Source organism: Platalea leucorodia (assembly GCF_965183815.1).
Source record: "Platalea leucorodia genome assembly, chromosome: Z".
NCBI classification, from domain to species: Eukaryota; Metazoa; Chordata; class Aves; order Pelecaniformes; family Threskiornithidae; genus Platalea; species Platalea leucorodia.
Genome location: NC_138858.1, coordinates 24,108,661 through 24,135,159, shown reverse-complemented (window position 1 = coordinate 24,135,159; position 26,499 = coordinate 24,108,661). Strand labels below are relative to the sequence as shown.

General features: G+C 36.4%; 1 protein-coding gene across 1 annotated transcript in view; it reads left to right on the top strand.

Annotated features, from left to right (window-relative positions):
• ADAMTS6 (ADAM metallopeptidase with thrombospondin type 1 motif 6) overlaps nucleotides 1-22,184 on the top strand; it is a gene marked incomplete at both ends in the record, with an annotated part of 152,447 nt that extends 130,263 nt beyond the window's left edge. The window contains 5 exons of the mRNA XM_082337589.1: nucleotides 3,786-3,915; nucleotides 7,458-7,662; nucleotides 14,382-14,558; nucleotides 15,825-15,981; nucleotides 22,075-22,184. Of these exons, the coding sequence (XP_082193715.1) occupies nucleotides 3,786-3,915; nucleotides 7,458-7,662; nucleotides 14,382-14,558; nucleotides 15,825-15,981; nucleotides 22,075-22,184 (779 nt within the window). The remainder of the gene's footprint in view (nucleotides 1-3,785; nucleotides 3,916-7,457; nucleotides 7,663-14,381; nucleotides 14,559-15,824; nucleotides 15,982-22,074) is intronic.
• Nucleotides 22,185-26,499: the final 4,315 nt, after the last annotated feature.

The following is a 26,499-nucleotide window of genomic DNA, read 5'->3' as shown; positions in this document are numbered from 1 at the left end:
AATGTAGTAGATTCATTGATCTAGACTTTCTTAAGGCTTTTGTCTACACCTAACTACACCTAAAAAAGAATTAGAAAAGATTAGTGGACGAGAGGCATGCTTAAAATGTAAATTACTGGGCCAAAAGGCAGTGAGCCTAATGGGCTTCTTAAAGACCGTTCACATGACTCATGAGGCTTCAGTTTTTGTTGTTCTGATGGCAGTATAAAAAGTAGAAAGCTCTGATGAAATTTACTGATGGTGCAGCACTAGGAGACATATGCGGAAGACTGGGATATGTGGTACTCATGATAAAGGCAGATTTGATTTTAGGATGTGTTTATTTAAAAGTATTAATGACACTGGATAAGGCACTAGTACAATTGCTCTGGAGTACTGCATAATTTGTACTGTGGCTGTAATAAACTCAGGTGTCAGCAGATGCACAGAGGGTTGTGAGGTTGACTAAAGGAATGGTGTATCTAACAACACAGAGACTGCAAGAGTTGACTTGGTTAACATAATGAAGTTACTTAAACCGAAAGACCGTTTTGACTTTAAAAAATTGAATTGGCAATTAATGCATCTAGAATGGAAATTGTAATTCTTATAGTAGTCACAGGTGTGAAGTTCAAAGAAGAAAAATGTACCTGGGCCTTACAGTGGAGCTTGATCAGTTTATGAAAGGGGTTACATAGAGTGGTTCCCAGCAATAGAAGGGTGTTGCTTCTAGTTGTATATTCCAAGTTCCTGTGCTCCAGGGTTATTTAATTGCCCTTATAGTGCAAGATCTCACTCGATTTCAGCTTTATATCATTTCATGTAATTGAAATATTAGGTGCTGAGAATGCTATAAATGGAACATCTTTATGTGAAGCTCTCAAATCTTTGATACGTGATGGATGAATATCTGAAAGAGAATATCTGTATGTTAACAAAATCAACCAACAGCTGTGGAGGCATGTACTTCAGGCCCTTGAGGGTCCCCCACGCTAATGACTTGACTTGTTTTTCAATTCCACCTGGACCTAACTATCTAGCAAAATGATTTTTTCCCAACATGTAAAGCATATAAGTTGAAAATTAGCAAAAAAATGCAGGTTAAATACTGTTCAAAAATGGTATTTTCTTTTCACCTTGCTCATGTAGATTTATGTGTGTAGGATACACTTGGGAAACAGTCTAGCAGCCTTCTGCACTGTTTAGTGGTACCTGCTGTAGTCTAATGTGGCATCCAGATACATGTAGAAAGAAGAGCAAATGGAAGAAGCTGACTGGTTTACCTGGCTCACCTGTAAGACATATGTCTCATATTAATCAGTATCTTTTTCATAAATAAAGCTTGTTTCAAAATAATTGTGATGTTTATGGGTAACCTGAGATGTCAGACGTGTGAAATGATTTACAACCTGATTTAAAGAGCCTACTTTATGAAGGTTATGTGTAGCTGTAATCAACAAAGAGATATCCCAGCAGCAAAACTCCGGACTCTGGATTTAGGTACTGTAGTAGAGTGAAGACTCCAGCATTAGGCATCTTTGGTCTCAACATGGTTAATGATTTTGAAGTGAGGTGAGGAGGCAGGTGATTTTGAGGGCTGATACAAATTTCTCACCTGCTAAACAGGCATCCTGTAAGAAACAGTATGTTGAGTGATGAATCTAACTCCTCTCCTGCTTGTCAGGAACCTGAACATGAGATTTGAGGGCACATGGAACATTTTTATGTGCTTAGGACCCAGACTACTGGGTTTTCCTGAGAGTATTTCAGTTAACAAGGCTCTACTTTTACATGAGGGATAATACCCATATTTTGCAGGATGCCATGACAGTTATCTGTTAATTAGCAATTCCCTATTGCAGAGTGAAGAGATTTCAGCTGGGAGTGCATCTCCAGAAGAGTACTCTTTCACTGTGTGTCATAGAAAGCTGAGGAGTCTAAGAGGGTAGGGAAAGGGGAGATTTTTTAATAAGCATTCTGGGCCACAGTGCAGCCAAGGATGCAAGATTCATGGGGCCCATGGCAGGAAGACAAGAAAGGGGTTTAATCTGTAACCAGAAAATAAGACATTCATCTAGCACAGGCAGGTATGGATTTTCATCCCTGCTCTCAAGATGGTTTAGACATTTTACATCAGACTGTAACTGAATAAAAAATAGAAATAATCTACAGATTAGAAACTACAGCCTTGCCACTTTAGCTAAATTAACGACTAAGTCACGAAAGTTACAGTGTGCTCATGGGCATTAGGAATCCCCTCAGGGTGAGAAGGGATCATACCTAATCTTGCATCTGCAGCCTCATGGGGGAGTGGATGCCATCCTCAGGACTCATGAAAAAGGGGGATACCATTTTCCCCATGTCCTTTGCACGTAATGTCATGAAGACATTTCACATGCCTTTGTGTGAAGACTGGGGGACTTCTGTTCATAGCCAAGCAGGATGCTTTGTGGGCCAGACTTCAGGCATCTCAAGGCTAGGCTTGACTCGCTGTTACAATTAAATACGTGAATTCTGTATAGGTCACGTTTTAGGAACCAAAGTAGGAGATATGATTCTTGTCCATAATGAATAACAAAAGAAGCAATTGCAAGGTAAGTTGTTTAGCTTGTTTAAAATGAACAAAAGGACTACAAATATTTGGTGAGAGGAATCCCATGTTTTTGGTGGGATGTTTAGTATCTGAAAAACATATTTATATAATTAATTTTATTACTGCACGTCTACCTCCTATAAAAAGCTTGTCTTAAAATGAAGAGAGGGCTGTAAAGTAAAGTTGGCAGATATTTGAAGCCTGGATGTTTTAATCCCTATTTAATTGTTTGCATTTCACAGTTTGGAAAAAGTTCAATAATTGCTTCTGTTTTTAAGAAAAGTTCGGGGCTTTTTGCAATTTTACATCATACAAATAATCCTATTATTTCAGAGTTATGACTACTCATGTTCAATAAGAACTGCATATGAATTGCAGGTCCACAGTCTTTTTATGCTAGCAAACATACAGCTTGTTCTAAAAAGAGAGGAGGAAGCCATGTGTACTACTCTTTACAACAATACTCTGAGCTGCACTGTTGTCATACCAATGGTTCTTTAGTGCCTTTCTTTAGATCCTGTTTTTTAAAAATCAGAGAATCTGCTTAATATGCTACCTTATAATGTTGCCTTGGCAGTGACACATCATTATGTTTTGGGAATAATAATCAATTCTAAACTGCCCTGTTGATGGTTAACAGTGAAAGAGGAGCTGGGAGTGCCAGACAAAATGAACATTCACAGAGACAAACTGCATCTTTCAGAATGAATAATACTTCTATTATTTTAATGAAGAAAATATTTATAGGATGACATGTATAAAAATGCAACACTGTTTCCCAGTATTGCTGGTTTATTTTGAACAAAAGCACATAAACAATAATTCTGCATTGAAGTGTGACCACATTCTATTTGGTGATGTTTTCTTTGGAAATTTAACTGTCTTTTACTAGGAGAGGAGGGTAGACAGAAAATGGATTTTGTGCAATAAACAAATAAAAACAATCTGTTAGTAAATCTGTAAATATATTCCCTTTGTTTTAGAAAACAACAGCAATTTAAAATCCTCTCTCAGAGGGGTGGCCTAAAATTAAAGGAAAATGAAAGATTCATTGTGGTCAGGGAGCACTTAGTCAACTGGAATTCACACCCCTGCAGCATTCAGCCAATTAAAGTGGGATGGTAGGATTAATAATCAATAGTTGAAATACACTTTTACTCAACAAGTAGAAGAGCAAGAATGATTAATTAATGGTATTTCATTTCATCCCAAGGTGTGCAGAAACAAGAGGTGGTGTGTAAAAGGCTGGATGACAACTCCATTGTACAAAACAATTACTGTGACCCTGACAGTAAGCCTCCAGAAAACCAAAGAGCCTGCAACACTGAGCCTTGTCCACCTGAGTAAGTCATTAATCACTAAGATGGACATGTGTTTTGCTTAGATAGAAAAGTCTCTGTTATCTATAAAAAATCTTGTTGACCAAATGTGTATAAAACTCTGATCTAGTATTAGGGTCCTGTCTTACCAGACAGGATATTTGGGTTTGGTTTTTGGTGATGGTTTCTTGTTCCTCTGAAATCAGTTGTGGAAAATACATACTTTGACCTAGAGGAGGCCTGATTTGACTGAGGAACACTGGTGTTTAAACTACACAAAGCAGCTCAGACATTGTAAGTGAAAAGATACTAGCAAAGCAGTTTCTTGGGGTGTAAGTGGCAGATGTGGTGAATAGTGCTCAGAGTAGAACTGAGGACCATTCTTAAGGCAACAATGACAGAAGAATCTTGAGGTGAGACTAACTTTGCCCTAGATATTTATATTACATATGTTAAATGTTTGCCGTGTTAAGTATATTAAAATGTGGGTTGAAGTGTTCACATGAGAAATGGCAAACAGAAACTGCTTAGTAGGCCAAACCATTTACTGATAATAGTTTTGTCAAACAACTTTCTCTCTAGGATACTCAGTGCTGTACAGTAATGCTGTGTGCCTTTAGGATTAGGTCCCTACTTGGTTATGTCTATTTAGTTTTATTTTTAAAGATAGCTGTATGCTATATCTTGAAAAGATAATTAAAACCACAGCAGCTCATTTGTTTAAGAATGAAATTTGGCAAGGACCTACAACATGGCTTAATCTTACTACAAAAGATGTTTAGAAACAGTTGTGATATTTTGCACTAGAAAATAATTTCAGCATATGCACAACAGCTCCTTATGTTTTGAGACAAATAAAACTTGTGGAAAAACGGAAGAGATACAACAGTTTATTGATTCACAAGCTCTGGTTAGTTTAAGTTTGGTGATAATCTGTAGCAGTATTCTAATTGGGCATGAAAATCATTAATGCTGATTAAATGTAGATATTGCAAAATAAAGAAATACTGTGGTCTCCTGTAAATGCCTCTTAGAAACTGTAAAATTGTAGCATGAAGGACACTGGGAGGAATGAGACAAGTCTATAATGCATTAAAATCCCAACAGATCTTCATGAAGCCAGTTTCTTCCTAGGGTATCAGCTCCTTCCCTGGTGTGGTGACTGGTTGCAGGATGGCAGAGCAATGTCTTCTACACTTACTCCCCCTGTGTCATGTACCATACTCATTTGACATAAGCAGAAATGAAGCCATTACACTGCTCTCACCTTGGATGTGTTTGAATGTGAATGCGCTGTCTCACAAACAGGTCTAAAGTAGGTCTAAATCATTGTCCCCACAGTCTATATGTAAATATATGTTTACCCTGCAAGGATACGCACTTGGATTCTGTTTGGATAACACTGTTTAGCATGGCTATAAGTGCACTAACTAAACTCTCACACCATGTACCTGAGAGCAGAAGTTGGGAAGCAGTCATGTTTGGTCCGTTCCTTTTTACCAAACACATCCCTATCCCTTCCTTTGTGTGGCTTACCTATTAGCAAATTAGCACTTTAAAAAGTAGTGTTAACATAGTTATTCCAAACCGGTTAATTTTTGGGTTTTGCGCTGCCATTATTTAAAAAACAAAAACAAGAAAAAAACCCAACCCACAACGCGGGACACTTCTCGGTTTTCCATCCAGTACAGCAGGGACGTTGATGAACATGGTGAAACTTAAGTCATCGAGATTCAGAAAGTGGGCAGTGTGTATTAAGTAGCATCTGCTTGAATATGTCAGAGCAGTTCAGCCGACATCTGCCTCCATTCTGATGTTCCCCATAGGGTGAATACAAAATGCCAGACTCCTAAGGGAGGGTTCTTGATTCCTGATCCTTTAAGTAGTCTAGAAGGCGGCCGTTCAAATAACAGATAGTTACCCAAGGGAATTTGACCGTTTTGGCTGAAAGATTTATCACCCAATAAGACTTACTCTTTACAGAGAGTGGCCAAATATTTCCTTTTTTAATTAACACAATTCAGCTTTCCTTGTGGTGTATACCAAAAGTTATGAAAATGTTACTCATTCTAAGTGAATGCCAGTTACATTATAGTTGATGTCCCTAAGCAGCAGCAAAGACTGTGTTTGTTCACAATATTTTGTTTGTTATTACAATAAGTAACTCTTAAAGTTCCAGATTTCAAGAAATGATACAGGTAACTCTCATAGTTCTATGAATTATGAATAGTACTGTCGTGTCATACAGTATAAACGTAAAAGGTACCTGAGAATGCACTTGAGCAAGTCATAGTACCAACTAAAAATTAACACTTCAGCCTCTCCAAAGCTTTGAAGAGCTTCTAATTCTCCTTATTGTGGTAAAAGCATGAGTTTGGTGGCGAAGGATTGTAAATTAATTCTCTTTTGCTGGGAAATTAATGACAGAACATGGCATGTTTGTTTGCATCTATACATTGATCTAGGTTCATATTAGAATATATTACACATTCTGTAACACAAGACAGGATAGCGGCACATTTTTTTTGACAGGCTTCAGAAAATGACAAATCTTACGAGGCAGCTCCAAGCATACCTCCAGGAACATCCACAGTGACTGACATGCCTGGCATTTTTGGCATGTTGGCAACGTGCGATAGCGTACTAGACTTCACCTTCATCCTTTGCAAGGATGCTTCAGGCGAGTGTATCTAATCAACATATGAAATATTGAAGACCAAATGTGCTCGACAATGTGAAGAGGTATTTCCAGTGAATTGAGCTGCATTAACCATTCATCAGTAGGGGAAAAAAAAAACCATTACAGCTAGATTAACAGGTGCTTTAATCTCTGTGGCAACACAAAGTAATCTAAATATACTGTACAGTTCCTGACTTTTACCATGTGCACGCAAACACTCAGAAGTTCCCTCTAGCAGCTATCATGCAGTGCTTTAAATTTTTTAAAATATTTGTTGACGTCTTTTCTATGTGGTGAATTTCTATTTTACTAGTGTTAGCTTTACTTACTCTAGTAAATAAGAATATTTTGCATTTCAGTATAGCCTTTTATAAAAAAGTTTAGAAATGTTTCATAATCAAGTGAGAATTAGCTCTCAGAAATCCTGATTTTTGAGATCAAATTATTTTATTGTAATGATACTAGAGAGGCAGCCATCTTGGCTTTTAACTTGTGCTGTAACCTACAATGGTGGTTCCCAAACATTTCCAGTTGCAAACCACTTTCAGCGAAATAATTTCAGGCAAGTCCAGTACAAATCTACTTAAATAGCTGCATTTTTGTCAGTCTCAACACTCCTTTTTAACTACTATAGCCTAGGCTGGAAATTGCTGCTCTAGAAAAATACTGACTAGTATTATTATTGGAAGATATGATTGCAGTGAGGCATAAATTAAAATGTTCAGTGAAAAGACCCATAAGTTTCTACTTTATTTCACTGTGAATACATGTTTTGTTAATAATGATACAGGTTTAGTAATTTAAACTATTTGGATTCTGGGTTTGTGCAATTATCTACTGTGTTTCTGAAATGCATTAACTGAGTCTCCTAACTTTTTCTATCCAGATGGTTTATAGGAGATTGGTCAGAATGCAGTAAGACCTGTGATGGAGGAATGCGTTCACGAACAGTTCTCTGTATCAGAAAGATTGGACCTTCTGAGGAGGAGACACTGGACAGTACCAACTGTTTAACACACCGGCCTATTGAAAAAGAGCCCTGCAACAATCAGTCCTGTCCCCCACAGTGGGTTGCTTTGGACTGGTCAGAAGTAAGGAAATTTTGCTGTGTTAGCTCATTGGTAATAGTGGAGCCAAGAGCTCTGACCACTGAGTATTACTACATTTTCTATCATTGCTTGCTAAGTAAAGGATTAATAAGAAATTTAAAACCTCATAGGTTTAGTATGGAAGCAGTTTTTTCTTTTTTCTTTCCTTCTGTGTTGTCAGTTCTGTTGTTTTGTCAAAAAATTATGACCTATTTTTATTAATCATAGTAGAAAAATAGTAAAATACAAAGTAGAATAGTAAAGTAGTAAAAAAACCCCAATAATAAAAACTAAAATAGCCATTTGGTATGAGATAATTGTCTTAAAGAAAAAAGCAATTTCCATTTCCATTGTTTTTTGAACAGGCAAATAGCTGGATAGTAGAGATGATGGGTTTACAGTTTCAGAAGCCAGAATAAACTGCTTTTTTTTTTTTCTAAAGTAACCATGCTGATGTAAAGAGACACCTTTCTTAGCAACATGCCTCAAGAGGCAGACCTCAAAATTGGTATTCTGTTTATTAAAGAAAGAACATCTTTTGTTAAATATGATAATATGTGTTATAGTATAAGCCAAGCTTATATTATACCTTATACTGATTCAAGTATTAAATTTGAAGAATGTGAACCAGTGCAGCTGAAAGGAAAGGCAGATATATTTGAATGGCACTGCATCACATGCAAATCAGAGTGCAAAAATGTCTGTATACTTTTTCAGATCCTTCCTATCGTGGACTCCAATCTCACCCCACTTTTTATCTCAAAGTACCCTTTGGAGTACTTACAAGTTAGGATTTCTTGAGTTTCCATGTCCGTGTCCTTGCTGTCAAATGCAGCCGTATCATATAATTGCTTTCATAAATTGATTAAACTATACTTTAAAATTAGTTAATTCGGGGGTTTGTCCCACTGCTGCTTCGAAAACTATTCCTGAACTTCAATCTTTGAATTGCAAGAAGTGTTCTAATGTTCTAGTTCCATGCCAGTTTATACTTGTTTGCTTTTGTTATCTGAAACAGCCCTTCTTCCTTTCCAGCTATTATTCATCAGAAATGAATTAATCTTGATCACGTTCTGCTCTCATGTTTCAGTTTGAAGTCATCTTTTTGGGAATGGATGACTAGAGTTAAATGTATATATTATCCTAGAGGAGGTTTCACATGTGCCTCATTCTTTCGTTTCCTGCCTCTACTGAAAATACCCATAACCTACAGTGTATCAGTATACTCTAAATAAGCTTCTTCTGTTCCACAGCTATCACATATTGATTACATAAAGTCGTCTTACACTCTGTTAATATATCCAGATCTTTGTCCTCCTTTTTTTCATTTCTTGGGGTTTTTTGGGGGTTGTTTTTTGTTGTTGTTTGTTTGGTGTTTTGGTTTGGTTGTTGGTTTTTTTGGGGGGGAAATGCATGCTCTTGCATGTCATACCGCCAAAATTCACTCCATTTCAAATATTAATGTCTTCATGGTTGTCCAGTTCTTTCTGTAGAGCATAACTCTGCAGCATTAAGGTCAGTTAGTTACCTGGGCTACCTGCCAGTTTCAGTAATTTCAGAAACACTGAACAACTGAAACTACTTTTGTATGAACATCATTAAGTAGACTGGAAAGAAATATGAATCAGATCAGTCCTATGACTGAAGGTCTTTGCAAGTAGCATCTCTCAAATCCTAAACTTTACCCAGTTGTCATCCCCTTTTCAAATACTTTACTGAAGCCTGGGTAGGTTAGAACTGTTCTACTTCCTTTGTCTAAAAAAAGGAAAGCAGACTCATAGAATAAACTGGAATGATCTACCAGTGATTCATTGTATCCCATTTTCTGTGTACTTGCTTGCCTTTAAACAGTGTTTGATTCAAAGTAAATGATAAATCACTGGATACTATAACGAAGGCTGATGTGCCTGCAGTTGCACAGATCTCTTCTATGCACAGATACGTTTAGCTCCAAAAGTTGTTACAGTCTCCGGAAACTGGAAGCATAAGGAAGGAAGCCTCTAGCATCACTAGCATCACTGTGAGCACCCATAGAAGTAGTACAGAACAGCTCTTACCATAATTTGTTAATACAGGTAATATAGTTCACTAAGTCACAGAATGGTTGAGGTTGGAAGGGACCTCTGGAGGTCATCTTGTCCAACCCCCCCGCTCACCGAGAGCCAGTTACCCAGAACCATGTCTAGACAGCTTTTTAATATCTTCAAGGATGGAGACTCCATCAGCTATTAGTTAATAATAGTCTAAGCATTATGGTAGTACTTAAAAGTAGTAATATCTGCATGTTAAATTACAGTGCTGTGAGCTGCCGTGGAAGCTGTTGTTGTTCATCTTCATGCTGTCTGAATTTCACGCTTGTATAATTTTCATCTGTTCTTCTTAGCTGAAGAAACTAGTTCTGTAGACAATTTTTTTATAATTATTAGTATTATTATACATGTTATTTTTCTTTGAACAAAAGAAAAGTGTCAATTTGCTGTACTGTTCAACTGGTTTTGTTCTGTGAGAAATTATGAATGAAATGCCATTTTAGTGAGCTTTTATGTCAAAGAAAAATCTTCTAAAAGATAATGTGAACTTCCAAATTTTTTTGTTTTCATTAATTTATCAGACTGATGCTTTTGTTTATATTCTGAATCTCCTGTTATTTGTACCAGGTTTTGTTAATAATCCACTATCATAAAACAGATAAATCATTGCCAGACTATACTTTAACTATGTCTAGTTTTGTTCAGTTTAAGATAAAAGATATTTTTTGGAATCAGTTCTATAAAAAGTTGTCAGCTTTGTATCCCAAAACCTGTAGAAAAGCAGTTTCTTTCAGTAACTTTTCTCAGTGTAGATCAGGACGTCAAGAAACCTAGAAATGGCACAGTGAATCTTAAAAGTGTGCGTCGTTCTACATGGAGAACAATATTTTTTTATGCCAGTGTTAGCCGGCATTTCACACAAGAAGTAGGGCACCGAAATCAAGGCAGAAAAGGTATTAAATGGTCCTTGTCCCTACCTGAAAAGGTACAGTGTATTCCAGCCCTTTGAAAAGGAATCTGACCTAGACCGGAAAGGAAAGGAGCGAAGAAAGAATGTATGAGTGGGAGGGGGTGTTCAGCTGAAGACTCTATTGTGGCACTGATTGTAAGCTCTTTGCACCCATTGTCACCGTACTTTACTTCTGATTGGAATATCTAGACATCATTTCAGTACTAACAAATAATAGTATCCGTATGACAAGTTACAGAGCCATAGATGTATGTTGTCTGTATACTGCTGCCCGTTAGCTACCTCCTCGAGACATTGCTCACGAATATATCATTCTTAGAGCTATCAACATTGCCACCCTCATAAGAAGCTTGAACACTTTTTAAGGCCTCCATATCCAGCCTTTTATACAGCAGGAGCATGTTATAATTTTGAAAAAAATCATTCTAATCTAAAGATTTAAGTTCTGCTAATCTTCTGGTTGTGATGGTATTTAATTGGCATTGTAAAAAAGTGCCAGGTTCTTTCTGGTATGAATTTTGCCTGGTGTAGCTTGGCAAACTGTCTTGACTAATGATATCATTTTAATACCATGAAAGAAATAGCTTTTTTTTTCTGTTCAGGGATCCCAGAAATATAATGTATTAAAATCCCCATAGTAATATATACATATAAACATTTATGTATATGTATTTATATGATTTTCTGACAGAAGCATGAAAATGAAAACAAGAGTCAGCTCAAAAAGTGAAGAGTTGACTACTGCTTCCATTGAAACCAATGGCAAACTTTGCTACTTTTGTCTGGAATGCAGGTTCTAAACTTTTGTTTTGTTTTCATACTCAAAACAAGCAATACGTCATACAAATTAAACAATAATAGAACCCTTCTATATGCTAATGCACTTGTGGAGCATCAATATAGTTATACTTTTTTTTAGTCTTCTATGATAATTTACAGGAAATTCTGTATCTTTTTGGTCAGAGAAACAAAAACATTTTGTAAATATAGAGATTAAATAGAGTCCTTAGGAGAATGTAAAAGTGCTTTTATCAAATAGTAATTAAAGCTAACAGTGTCTTGCCCAGCAGAATGTAGTCATTCTTGGGTAACATCAGTTTTGCCATAAAATTTTTCAGGCTTTGCAATAGTTGAGCTTTGACTGAATTATTCTGCCCCCTGTAAATTCTTTTATATTTTTCCAGATAATAAAATAAACTGGCAAAAAATAATCTAAGGATTTCTTGAGAAGAGCCTTATCACATTTACCTTGCATTCATATTACCATTAGTCATGACTTCCACTGAGTGAGTCAAAAATTCTAGAAGTATTTAGCAATGGAAGATTCTTTTTCCTGTTTTTGTTTGTCTGGGTATTTTGTCTTGCAATGCGAGATATACATTTTTTGTTAAATTCTACTGATGCTTTTTATTTTTGGTAATTCAGAATTATTGTAGGCAATTTATTTCCTTACTTCATTTTCATTTCTGGGGACAGGGTGTAGTCCATCTTATTTAGTGGAATTTTAACTATGACTCCAAAAAAGTGGTTTTTTAAGGGACATTATTTTCTTCTGGTACCAGTAGCTGAAAGAAGATTTTTCTCAGATGGCAGCTTAGACGTAGATAAAAGAACCTGTCTTCAAGCAGGACTAGAAAGTGGATGCACCTAAACTCAAATTTTGACCCTCAAACTCTTGCTTATTTGCTAACACATTCTGGAGATTATGAAACAGCATAGGCACATTGGGTTTTGACATTTTTTACAAAGTCCTTACAACCTTGTCTGTTTGTTTTTGACAGAATGCTTGGTGACTGAGAAGAGATTGAGCGCAAGCGATTTTTAAGCACTCAGCTAGGAAGGGGCGCTTGCTTCTAGTTCCTGCTTAGAAGTCATGCACTTTACATGAAATATTTGTGGGAGAAAATACGCACAACATTCCATAGAATTTGGACTAGAACTGAGGAGTCTGGATCATAATGCTGAAGACCCCACATATTCGTTATCATTCTTTTTTGTTCTCTATTTAGCATTAATATTCTTTTTGCTGTTCAGCCAGAGAGATAGAGATATTTCTTCTCTTACTTCCCTCTTTCCCCTCGTTTTCTGGTAGGCAGGTACTTAGGGTACGCAAGATTTGGGGTTAAAGCCCCTTCAGTATGAGGACAATTGAACCTGGCTATTCTGTATCAGAATTCTGAACACTGAACTACTGCAGATAAGGAGGCAGTACCTTGATAGAAAAGGATAGAATAAAATAGGAAAGGAAAGGTTAAATTTTAAGGAAAATGATTATATACTCATTTTGCAGTTCTGGATAATAAACTCCTGTCCATTGTGAATTGACTAGTTTAGGTGGCTCTCACCGAGAGGTTTTCTTAAAGATCTTGTTTTGAGGTATATATATCTGTACACCTTTGCATATGTATAGGGAATATCAATACCTTACGTAGTACTGTGGAATGTTTTAAAATTTCTTTAAGTTAGGCAGTTAAGCTTCAGGATTAGGCATACAACAGTAAAGTTTGGATCACTCAAGTAATTTTTTTTTAAAATGAATCTTAGGGCTTTTTCTTTTTTCCCCAGTTACATACTGACCTGTTCTGGATGTGCGGAAGGCCTTTGGTGTGTGACCTCTTGAATATTGCCTCAGTTCTTCATAGTATTATTTCCCAGATAATGTTTTGTCTCTACAGCTGCTCTCATATGAAAGGCAGTTCCAGTCTTGACAGGTTTAGCATAATCTGTATGTAAGGTCTATGCTCTCAGAAACTCATTCTGGTCCAAATACTGCAGATATGCTTATGGGATAAAGATTAACATGCCAATAGTTCTAAAACTGTGCTTGCAAAATCTCCTGGTCATATGTTAAAGAGAGACTGATTTGGGAAGGTCTTGAGTTTTAATTTTGTTAGCACTTGGTTCTTCTCCATTCTGCAGTTGTGCTAATGTAAATGACAGTTAATAGTCAGTAGCAAAAAGGAAGAAGAAGGGAGGGGGAACCAATATGAAGAAAGAGGAAGAAAAGCAGAGGTCATCAGACCTGCATCTTTTCAAATTACTGTTTTATTATCTGCTTGCTGTTAGAACAAGCAGAGGACTGATAAAAGGAGGAAAAACAAGAACTGCGTGAAAACAGAATTAAAATTTAAATAGAAAATGCAAAAGCATGCATTGTAGGAGAGGGTACAGTATTTCTATCTGAATAGTCTCGTTTCTGTGGAGTCCAGTAAAGCATTTATCTTCTCATATGTTTATTGAAGAAAAATGCGTTCATTGTAGCTCAGTAGTCAGTAAGTGAGGTGGAGAAAGACTGTACTAAGGTCATATTAAGAACAGATAGTTCTACTTTTAATTTCTGAAATGCGCACTCAAGTTTCTTTCATCATAGTGCTACTTGTGGCAGACCTTTCTACTTTGCAGCAAAGTGCTTTTCTTAATCACTTAAAGGCTCTTGTATATACAAGTAAATAGTAACACTGTAGCCTAAATAGAAATAGCAAAGGAAATCTACTTTTATCAAATTAAAACTTACAAAAACTTGTACTTAATAAAGCAATCATCAGTCAGCTTGTTTGTGTTTCTAAACATTTTAAAATTATCATTATCACCTTGGGAAAATTCTGATTATAGTTTAATTATAAGACCATAAATATGTTCTTCTGTTTTCCATAACATTTCTGACACTTTTATTGACTTTTTACTGAGATTTTCATTGTTTATTTATATCAACATTTTTTCAGTGCACACCAAAGTGTGGCCCAGGATTCAAACACCGAATTGTTCTGTGCAAAAGCAGCGATCTTTTAAAAACTTTTCCAGCTGCGCAATGTCAAGAGGAAAGCAAGCCACCAGTCCGCATCCGCTGTAGTTTAGGCCGATGTCCTCCTCCTCGCTGGGTTACTGGAGACTGGGGACAGGTAAGATAGTTCATATAGGTAGTTATTGCTGTTAGCCTCCTACATATTAGCACCTTCTAAGGATAAGATGTTGCTGGAAATGAATAAGTGATGGTTCCCATGACTGAAAGAAAAGCTGCTCCCCTGTGTGTCTCAAATTGAAATATGATTCTGAATGATAGTTGTCTGCTGAACTATAAAGGATTTGCTGACAGCAATCTAGTTTCTACTGGATGAGTTTCTGTATGCATTTTTAAAAAAACTAAATAGTCCTTAGTACAGTTTTTTTGTAAGGGGATTTTGGGTTACAGCAATGTTGCAAGGTTTAGTATTTTTATAACACATTTAACTTCCTTGAGAAACATGACGGAAATACAAAGCCAATGCCTATTTTAGTGAGAGAGAGAGAGAGAGAGAGAGATCTCTGCCAGAAAACCTTTCTATATAATTCTATTGTTCTATATAATTTTACATAAAATACTCTGAATTACCATACAGGGAACTAAATTGTTACAGGACAGGCTGAATAGTGCTGCCATTATGCAGTGTTTCTAAATATGATATACTGAGTTTCCCTCTCTCTTCATGTTTTTGCGTCTCAATTATGATCAATGGCCTATTTTTAAAATAACAAATGGATGTTTCAGTTTCTGAGTTTGCTGAGTAATTTGCCACTAATGAAAATAAAATGCTTTAGCTGAACTAACCAGGGGACAATCACTTGTGGTATTACAGTCTAATCAGCTTTTCTTTTATGGTAATTGTTCAGATGTGCATTTATCTTAAATTGATATTGTACTAAAACCACTGTTTAGTTATAGAAATTAAAAAATGTTTTGAAACAGCGAAGTTTTTTTCTTTGAAAGATAGTTTCCTTTTTCCTTAAAAAAAGTCCTCTAGCAGATTTGAATTCTTGTTCTCCTTGGTTTTTTTTCCTTTATTCTAAAGTGATTGTTTCTCTCTTGAAAACATGCACTTAAACTCAAACATGATATATGAAACAGTGTAAATTATATTCTTATACCTCAAATCTGAACTGCTTGGGGAGCCAACATTGCATTGTGTTTTATTTTCTTTGAAAGACAAGTGCTCACATGTACTGTCAAAAAAGAAAAATTCTAAACTATTTTATGAAAATTATTTTCTGTGTTAAACAAATCCCTTCAGATGCCTCTCTTCTTTAAAATTTGTGCATGTGTACTGTTGCTGATTGCTTTCCTGTTGTCTTGTTTTATATTTAAAAATGGGATACAAGTTGTTTTACTTTTTTATTTTTCTTATTTTTAGTGTTCTGCACAGTGTGGTCTTGGGCAACAGATGAGAACAGTACAGTGCCTCTCATACACCGGACAAGCATCCAGCGAGTGTCCAGAAACACTTAGACCTCCATCAATGCAGCAGTGTGAAAGTAAATGTGACAGTACTCCCATTTCCAACACAGAAGGTAAGTTTGCCATCATAAAAGAATTTATTTTGGAAAGAGTAAAGTGATGTGGTCAGTATTCCTTCATTAATTAATTAGTAAAAGTCTACATGACATAATCTCTCAGACAGTGAATGAATTGTAAACAATTGTTTTCTAGTTAGTCATTGTAGTTCAAAGGTGAAGTCAATAAAAACCTAAATACAGGTTCTTTGTTAAAAAAAACACCCTTAAAATATGTAGGCTAAGTCATGGACAAAATACCATTGTTCTGTGTCATTAATTTTCCGGTCTCTTTATTGGTTCAATGGAAATGTCCATAATAGCAGGGGGAGCATGATATACTTCTCATCCACTGACCTTCTGTCTGCTACATCAGTGGTTAACATAACAATGTAGTGGCTAAAATAGTTAATTACATGTTCATTGAAAGACTGGAACCACAGATTTAGTGCTACACAGTGCTACAAGCCTGTTCTTATACTTTGACTTACTTGTCAGCTTCTTCTAATTAACTTTTAATTTCTTGTATTTATAATGCCTGTTTGAAATAATTACAGTATTTTTTACATGATACAGTCTAATCAGACTATTAACTAGCTTCATCATAACATATTTTTGCTAGAGGATATATTAGATAATGATGTCAAAATAAGCTTATCAATATTTATGAAAGGCTTCAGATCTGAAGTCATAAATTGTCCAAGCCAACCTATTAGGAAATGCTGTCTTCAAAGTAGAATTGGAGTGCTAGGAGGGGAAAAAAAAGTTTCCTCATTGATTGTAAAAATTTAGAATAGTTGCTCACCAGATGAGTATATTTCATTTTGTGTGGATGGGGAAAAGGAATAAAAAATTATCAAAACACACATGCCCCAAAATTAAGAAAGATTGCACAGCAATAATAATTCTTTTAAAACAGTTATTCCCTAAATTTTGAGTACTTGACCGCAATGTCACTAACACTGCTCCTTCTAACTTAACTAGTCCTTGTGCAGTATATAATGGAGTATCTTTTGCACAGGTTCTCCAACTACATTGGAGTTTAATATCCTGTTTATATGGAACAAATACTCTGATTTTAAATTCTTTAAAAAAGGCAAATTTATGCTACAGTCTACCCTGATTTGGTGTTCATTCAATACCTACTGTATCCATTCAGGTTCATGCCATAGATTCAAAGTTGTCGTAAAAGTCTGTCAGATGGAGATGTCTGTGATGAAATGCAAGCATACTAAAATCTTCCTAGAAATACACTGATGATTCAGTGTATGAGCACCGTAATTTACTGCTTGGAAGTTTTAATTTTAAATAGGGACTTATCATCCCATGTTGTCATTTGAAAAACATCTTCATGATAGAATTTTCCTTGGTTGTTTTAATTCCCATTTTTATGTGTAGTGCTTTCAACTAATCTTCAGGTGATGATTATAAAACTAGGAAACTTTCTGCCCTTTAAAGCTCAAAGGCTAAATGAAATTTTATTTCCAAACACAGATGTTGACTTTTTCCAAAGTAAGGAAGGTAATAAAGTACTTCTAAGTGGACATGATTTAGTCCCAGTCTCCTCTTAATTTCAGGAAGACAAGGTCATATTGTTATTTATAGTCATTACATTAGTAATTCTTCAATATTATCAGGAAAATATGCTAATCTCCTATAGATGAATACAGTCAGGGGTTTTCTGTGTGTGATCTATGTACACTGGGTGGCTGTGAACTTTACAGTGGAACTGTGCAGGGTAACTATGAAAAGTAAGCCTGCTGGTAATAGTGTTTTTCAGGGACCTACAGCTTCACTGGAAAATTTTTGGGATCCACAAATAGAAAATGTTGAAAATCACTTACACAGTATTCCAGATGGACTTCAGCTCTTTGGCCTGCACTCTGAGTGGGCCAGGCGTGAGCCAGCTCCTTACTGACAGCCATGCGGCCTCATTAGCGCAGTTAGGAAGAATTGAGGGGAAAAAGATACAGCACAATCTCTTCCAGTAGATACAATTCCCAACACGTTGCCACTTACCATCCAATTTTTCTTATGTCGCACACTGAAGGTATTTACTGGAAACCACTGATTATTTGTAAGTGATGACTTGGCTCAAATGGCTCAAAAGTAAATGTAATCTCAGAATTCATTTAACAATTTAAAATGCCTACATCCTCTCAGAAGAACCTTCCTGCAATCCATGAAACACTAAGGGCTCTCTATCCCCAAATTAGCCAACAATTTTGTCTTCAAGGTATTTTTTCAGTACTTTTGCAAGTATTTCTTAAATATATATTCTAATTTATGCACATTTGAGAGCTGCTAATAAATACTGAATATAAGAAGCACAAACTGAGGATTTGCAGAATAACGTGCATATATTGCACATTTTCTGCCTTTAAAAAAATCCTCTTAGACACAAAAGGAGCTGACATCTCTTGTGTTAGTAACGTGTTACCCCTTAAACAGAGAGGTGTATCTTTTTCAGCATACAGGAGATGCTGGAAAGCTTGTAAGATTTCGAGAGCTAACTAATCCTAAAGAGCACAACCATTTTTTGAAAGATAATACTTTCAAAGAAAGAATTGAGTTCTGGTATTTCCTTGTGAATGTATTTGTGAGAGGGGCGTACTGTGCCTGTACACTCGCTTCTGTCTCTCTCCAGGTGCAGTGGGATGTGAACTGTGTATCAGTATTTGGGTTTCAGGGAAGGAGTCAGGTCTCTCAGAGGGAGGGTTCTGCCCCTTGGGCGTGCATGTGCGTAGCAGAGCATACATGCTTGCACACAGAGACGTTGTCCACATGCCACCTAGTAGCACTGCCTCGTGCTTTGGGCCCCACTGTGGTGCAAAAGCAACTTCAGCCACAGGTCGTTGGTTTGCAGCAGGGTCAGACTAGCTGAGGGGATTCCCTTCCTATTTCAAATCCTAGCAAACCTCTTTGATTCCCTTCACTTGCCAAACTCTGGTGCTCGCAGCCTATGGAAACCATTCAACAATTTCTGGACAATTTAATTCTGCTAACCCAAGATAAGAACATACATGTTTTTGAGGAAGCTTGAGCCACTCTCCAGTATGATCATCATGTTGGTAAAGTTTGGAAGCACTTTCTTGGGGAAAGTACGGGTTGTTTACATAAAATAAGACTCAAAATTTTGGGGATACAGAAATAGTTAAAGTAAGTTACAATATATTTTGTCAGATTTTACATCTGCTTTAGCTCTTTGTTTTCTGTAAACTCTTCATTGGTGATTTAGAATATTGTAGATGGGGTTTAGATGGGCTGCCACTGATGAGGGTAACATTGCATTTCCTGCTGGAAGTGAATTACAGTCAGCATGTACCACACGATTTGAAATGTATTCAGAATTTTTTTATTCTCTTAAGTATAGGTATCTGTCTGCTGAATCTAGACTGCTAAAGGACATTTGAAACTTTACCTGAAAAACTATCTATTTTAATGTCATTTCAGTTTTCCTTGTATTTTGTGTGGTATGTCTTTGCAGTCTCTTTAGCTGAAGACACAGTGACATTCTGTGATTTTATTACCGTAACGTGATACTTAATATCATAATATTGTCTGATCTTGCCACAAAGTTCAGGAAGGGAGAGTTTAATGCATGTAGCTTACTGAAACTTATTAACAGTAGTTACTAGGAACAAAAAGGGCTCTGCTAAACCTCTTCCATTCAACCACAGTCCTGTGAAGAATAGGCTACTTCATCAGCCACCATATCTATTTCAAAACTGATTTTTAAAACAGAAGTTGTGGGCAATTTCCAGAATATTGTCTCACTGCTGTCCAAATGGCATTGCCTGAACAGGGTCCCATTTTAGTCAAGAGGAGGAATAACTTAAAGAAACACGAAATAGGATAATTTCAAATCCTACGTTTAGCAAAAATGCAGTTAGTGGCTTTACCTATATTTAACTAAATACAATGTGTATGAGGGTTATTTTTGAGATTGAGTGAACTTTTTACATCTCGTCAAGATCAAGTGAACCTTTTTATTCCTCACTTCATTTATAATTCGCCCTCTGTCTCTCCTATATTCCCAGTTTTCACAGACACAAGGACCTGAAATATTTCTGGAAGATACTTGGCCTCTTTTGGGAACAGTTTTTGAAACTCGGTGAAACACAGTGACCATGTGCAGTTGCTTAAGAGAGAAATATGTCTGCTTCAACCAACTGCTCCCAATGTCTTTTCTCCTGGCATCCAACTCTGTTTCCAAATTGCGAATTAAAAAATTAGAAAAGTAGTACATAAAACATTGGTTAGGTGGAGTAAAAAAAATTACAATGAAAGCACTATATCTGTGTTAATGAAGTGAAAGTTTAAATCATTTCATGACCTCTGCTTATCTAGCTAAAAGCATGCATATTGCCATTATCAGAAATACCATTCAGTAAAGACCCTGAAGTTCAGCCTCACTAATGCTTTCCTAGACTCAAATACTAAAAATTCTCATCTGCACTTAACTTGCTACTACAGTGTGCTTGCAGCCTGAACGCACTGTCCATAGCTACCTGTTCCAGAGCAAAAATAATGTACTAGGAGATTGTATGTAGAAGGAAGACAAATAGGAGTAGCTGAATGATTGTACATGCTGATTGTGTTTGTTTCACTATTACTTCTTTCTTTTCTTACTGGCTTGGTGTGTCTGTTGTCTCTTTCATATTTGGCTTACAGACATCTCGGAGTCAAGGACTGTTGTTCTGTCATGCCTTGGAGCAACAGCATCCTGGGCTCCAGTCTTCACTTCTAGATGTCAAATCAATACAAAATACGATAATGGTCAAAGTACTGCTAGTTCATCTCCTTTTTATTCACATTTTCTTTAATGTTGTAATTTGAGAAAGATTGTAGGAGGAAGCCAGTATCAAATGCAACCTTAAAAGAGTAAAAACTTAGAGCATTCTTTTGAGATAAATAATTTTATGAGAAATGAATCTAATTTCATTCTTCCCATCACTTAATTTTTGTAATTCAAACTTGTGGGGTTTACTTTTTCTCTGTATACATCTCTTCCATCTTCCTACATGTGAAGCAAAGCTCCTTGCCAAAGTCCTATTTTAATATCAGTCTGGATGGAACTGTGCAAATGCTTTTAACTAAAAATCCCCTATCAGGCATCTATCACAATATTCACTCCAGTGCAGAGGAAATCTGCAGCAGCAACATCTGAGCTGTAGAACCTGAGTGTACCCCTGAGCTCTCAGATACAGCTCTGTCTCCAGCTATATCAGAATAAGAACTGGGCATGGAACAAACTATTCCATTCCCTATTCCCACCTTCTTTCTACAGAAAAGAAACTGAGCCAGAGGAGAACCACAGCATATTCTAGCAGTGCTCCTGTAACGTACCCCCACAAGTCACTTTAGATACAACCTGTGTGGGATGGAAAAGAAGAAATCCTTCCCCGGCGTGGCTGAGCTGTTGTTCTCCCTTCCTGGGAGAGTTACCTGCCAGTATGACAAGGGCTGCTGGGGCAGTAAGCCCAGCATGTAGGGAAAACACAACTATGAAAAAAGGCTCTTACATGTCTATTACAGGCATAAAAATGGCTTTTCCTCCTGCATAAAAGAAATTGTGGATGTGTGGAACCAAGCCTAAAGTATAATCCACCATTCAGTCCAGTCACTGAACTCACACTGTTGGTGCCTTTATTCATAACATTTGTCATTTTCTCCACCCCCATTAGCTGCAATGCACATTCTATTTCAGGGATTCTTACAAATGCAGAGGCATGGTACCAAATAGTGCAAATCATCTTAGATTTTGGATAAACTCTCATGGATGGATAAAATAAGTCCTGAGAAAGAAGCTATAGAAGTATTGTTAGAAAAATGACTCACATTTCCTAGCTGTCTAAAGTGATCATTTATCCCAATAAATGATAATTCTTCCAAGACAAAGTGGGCACACTCCTAAATATCTGGGAGAGAAGCCCTGCAAACATTTTTATGGCTTTTTAAAATATATTGTGTGCACTAGGCTGGACTAGAAAGAGTAGTTACAAAGAAGGCAAGGTGGATGGATAGAGAAGCAGCATGTTAAATGTCAAATTTTCTTTGTACTTCAATTTTTATTTCTGATTTTTTCTCTTTAATGTTCTTAATTATTAGAGTGCAAAGATGTGAACAAAGTGGCATATTGCCCACTGGTGCTGAAGTTCAAGTTCTGCAGTCGAGCATACTTCAGACAGATGTGCTGCAAGACCTGCCAAGGACACTGACCCACAGAGAGCACAAGCATGTGCCTTGTTATTATCATTGTGGAAGAGTGTCCATCAAAGAGAGCCACACAGCGGAACGAGACTGACGTCCTTGCAACTGCATTACCCTGTGGAAAACGTAACCACTGGTCAGCCCCAGCTGACAGGATTTCAATATTATTTTAACTTCTGTGAAGTGGGATTTATTAATCCAAAGTGCTGGACACAGTATAAGGAGGGCATGCAAAATTGGAAAGATCCACACAACATGTATAGAATAGCTTACTGTGGAACATTTGTGTTCTTTTGACTAAATCCAATAGTCTGTTTACCTCCTTGGACCATTAAAATAATTTTTATTATGGACTTAGCAATGACACTGAATCCATTTGTATTTAAAACTGTTTAAAATGTAGCTGTTATGACTTGGTCTACTATGGAAGTAAAGAAGAATCAAAAAATGTTAAGTCATAGCTTAAAAATGTTAAGTATTTTATCTCACGACACAGCACCACAATTTAAATTATAAAATGAGCTTGGAAATGTTATTTAAGGAGCAGAAATTTAAAAAAAAAAAGTATTTTTCCTTCATTCCACCTAATTCCCTTTGGAGTAATCCATATTTCCTGAACACTGCTGTGAGCCATACATAAAGCTATACTAAATAGAAGAACCATGAGGGACTTAGTTTTAAGAGGTGCAACAGTTATTGCAGTGGTGCATGAAATACAAGTGTGCTATGAAATGAAATGAAATCTGTGTTGCAGGTTTATAGCCATCTTACCATTGTACAAGTGAAGCTGAGATTTCCACTGAAAGGGAACATATTTCAATATCATGGAGGAGGCAGACTCCAACAGTGGTGGAGACCGTATTGCCAGCTCCTTCACTACTACTATACAGGTTGCTTAGAACTTACACTTTGACTCCAGCTCACTTTTGTTTACAACACCAGCCACAAAGAAAAAACGACTTTGTGGGCATCTAGATCTGGTTTACATGTTACTTTTGATTCTCCAAAACTAAGGAAAAGATAAGCCTACTGTGTAATAGCAACAATCCTTTGCAAAGCTGAAAGTTAAAATGGATTCCAGATGTTCCCTTCTTTGATACCATAGCAGAAGGGCATTTGTTTATGAGAAAGAATATGTGAATGTGCAGTTCAGGAGACCACATCTGAGTGGGCAAGGATTACAACCAAAGAATAAATACCTCGTGAAGGTATCTAGGTTCTGTTCAAATGAAAAGTCAGAAGTGTGCTTGAGCCAAGAGGCCTGTTGGACTATCAAGAGTAAGGCACACTGGAAAAGGGGTGGCTAGAATGAAGTCTGACCACCCTCACCTAAATGGCCAGGTACATATTTAAAGCTGGAGCATATTTAAAGCTAGGGGCAGCTTTTAGCATGAGACTTGAACAAACTCATGCCTCTGAATTAGTGGCTAGATGCCTTAACTATTCTGCTGCCATATTCCACTTATTTCATATTACCGTATTTTTAATATTCATCAAATACTTCGCATTTTTAAATGTGAAACCAAACTATTTAGGCAAGTCACATTCAAGAATCTACCATAAAAAAGTTAATTGTCGTGCCCCTCGTCCCCTTCACTTTCCAGTAACAGACTCAACAAGGAGATAAGGAAAATAGGTACTTGTTTATATTAATATATTGTACTTGAACACTTGCATTTTGCAGCAAGTACTTGGTGAATGTGCTTTTGTGTCCAACTATGCCTCCTTTGTTGTAGTGCAATTAAAATTATGTGAACAATAACGTGTTACAAATTCTAACTCAAATAGCACTTTTTTTAAAAAGTACTCTTTTCAGTGAAAAATAATTTCAAAATATGAGATTGAAGTGTACCGGTGTATTTTACCAAGAACAAGCCAAATGTATTGCACACTATTTACTAATGTGAATTAAGATGGAACAATAGATATTGTTAACAGGACTCGTACTATGAAATCCCCCCAACTTATTGACAATCTATCTGTGGGGTTTTGTGTAGCCCACGTATTCATGACCATCAAATTCCTGTCATCTGCTACCTCTTGCCAGTATTTCCACTTCCATACACCTGTCACCAGTGGAATTCATTTTCAGTTGGCTTGCATGTATTCACATATGCTTATCTGCTGCTCTCATCACCATGTAAACAACTCCTGTCAAAGCTGACACCAGTAGATAAAAAACACCCAGTCTTTGGGAGTTGCACATAGGGATTAAGGGCAGTATGTAGTCCTTCTCTGTTAAGTGAGTCGAATTTCTAGATCCTTTTGACAAAACACCTTGGTGCTAGCATGCCCTGGCTAGGTCAAAAATACGATGAAAGGGAAAGGGGTTGCTATGGCATTCCCTAAGCAAGAGGCCTCTTTGTATCAGGGTCCAGTTTTCTCCAGGGCATGATTTTGTTTATCAGCTAATGTGTCTTTTCAGCTAACAAGAAAAGGGTTTTCTATGTATTCAAAAGAAACACCCTTTTTTTTTTCTTTTTACCTCACTTAGGACATTAAAATTGTAAGGAGTGTTTCCAAAGACACATTTTGCTCTCTTACTGGTGCTAGAACGCTAGGGAGTCCACTGTTTACTCTGCAATATAACAGCACTGAGGTTGGAATTTAAAGAACTCCCTGGATCAACGTTGAATTGTATTGTTAAAGGGAACAAAACACAGAATGTATGTGGATTTACAAACTACGCAACGCTTCAGACTAAGATTGAAAAATGAAACATAATTCAAAGAAAAATGGTTGGTTTCCACAGCACAGTTCATTGCTGCTGCTACACTGTAGCCATCTATGTAATCTAAGCTAAATAGTGTTATATTCCTAAATAGTGACAAAAGGACTATTTGTATAGGCTATAAATATGACAGGCCTAGAATCAAATAGTAGAATATGAAATGCAGAAATCAATCTGGTGCCAGTACTTCCACTGAGCAATACTATCAGCTGAAGAAGATGAAAACAGAAAGAAAAATCTAGAGATTAACCCCTCAAGGTGTATACACCCAAAAATAGTCCATTTCGTTAGGAACTTTGTAATGGAGTGAATGTCACATAGATATCCTTAATAATACAGACTGAAATTACCTTTGTATTATTGTGATTAGTTGCTTATTATTTTATACTCAGTATTAATGTGGTACACTGTTACTTTATTATTATTTTTGCTTTTGTAAATTATATTCTAATTTATTGTCATGTTTCTTAACACTTGTTCTACATGCATTCTCCTGCTTGTAATGAAAACAAAAATATTGTAACACTTGATGCAGTGAAATTTCACACCAGGCACAGATTTGTTTTTAACATAGATAATTTAGTAAAATAAAACTGCAGCTTTTAAGAATGATACCTATGGTACAGTTGTCTATTCCCTGACTTACAGTTACTAGAATTCTGTATGCTTAACGTTTGCTTCGTCAGATGCATCAAGATATATATAAGATGTTTTCTTTCAAGTAACATCTATATGTTATGCTAGAATCCTGTCCTTGGCAGCAGCGATGTTTGTCATATATAAGCAAAACAATAAGGAAAAGGAAAAGTCAAGAACATGGTCATGTACATTATTAGATAGTATTTTAGCCTAAGCAATAATGTAGATCAAGAATGAAATTAATGGCAGCAAAAATATCCTGTACGTCTTGGAATTATTTCATTAACAGCCAGTCAATAATAACAATAACAATAAAATGTCCTTCTTGCATTGAGCTTTTAAGGTTTTATCTGAAGTTTATCTGAAGCCATGATGTTTTTAAATATAAAGAAGAAAGTCATTTCAGAAGACTTGGTGCTTAGGTCACTGTTGCTGAGAGATGCTTCTTTTGTTACCTGGTACAGTAAAAATATCTTGTATGGAAATCTCTGATCAAGTCCTATGAAATATTTCTTGTTTCTCAGTTAAAATCTAGTTTTTGGTTTAATGGGAGTAATCACTCTACGATTGTGAGTAAGATGTTAAAGAAAGTACAGAGAACCTTCAATATTTTGATAAGGCATTTACTAATTTTGGTTATTCTTTTTTATTCTATTTACAAATGAGGATTCAAAGAACAATTACCTATTTTAAAGGTATGGGTATTTCTACCTGTGCTCTATCACAGAGTTTTATTGCCTTACAGATTCAAAGTTAAAGATGGAGTAGTTTTAGTAAATAACAGAGTCTAGTAACAGTTTTCTGTGTCATTCCAAAACTCTGTTGACCTTCCTCCCATACATTCACTCTACAAGTTATTACCTGATATGTTTCCTACTATTGTTCAGTTCTGAGTATTAGTCTTCCCCCTCTGGAGCATTTGTGTTGTGGATTGTAATGACAAACTAGGTACA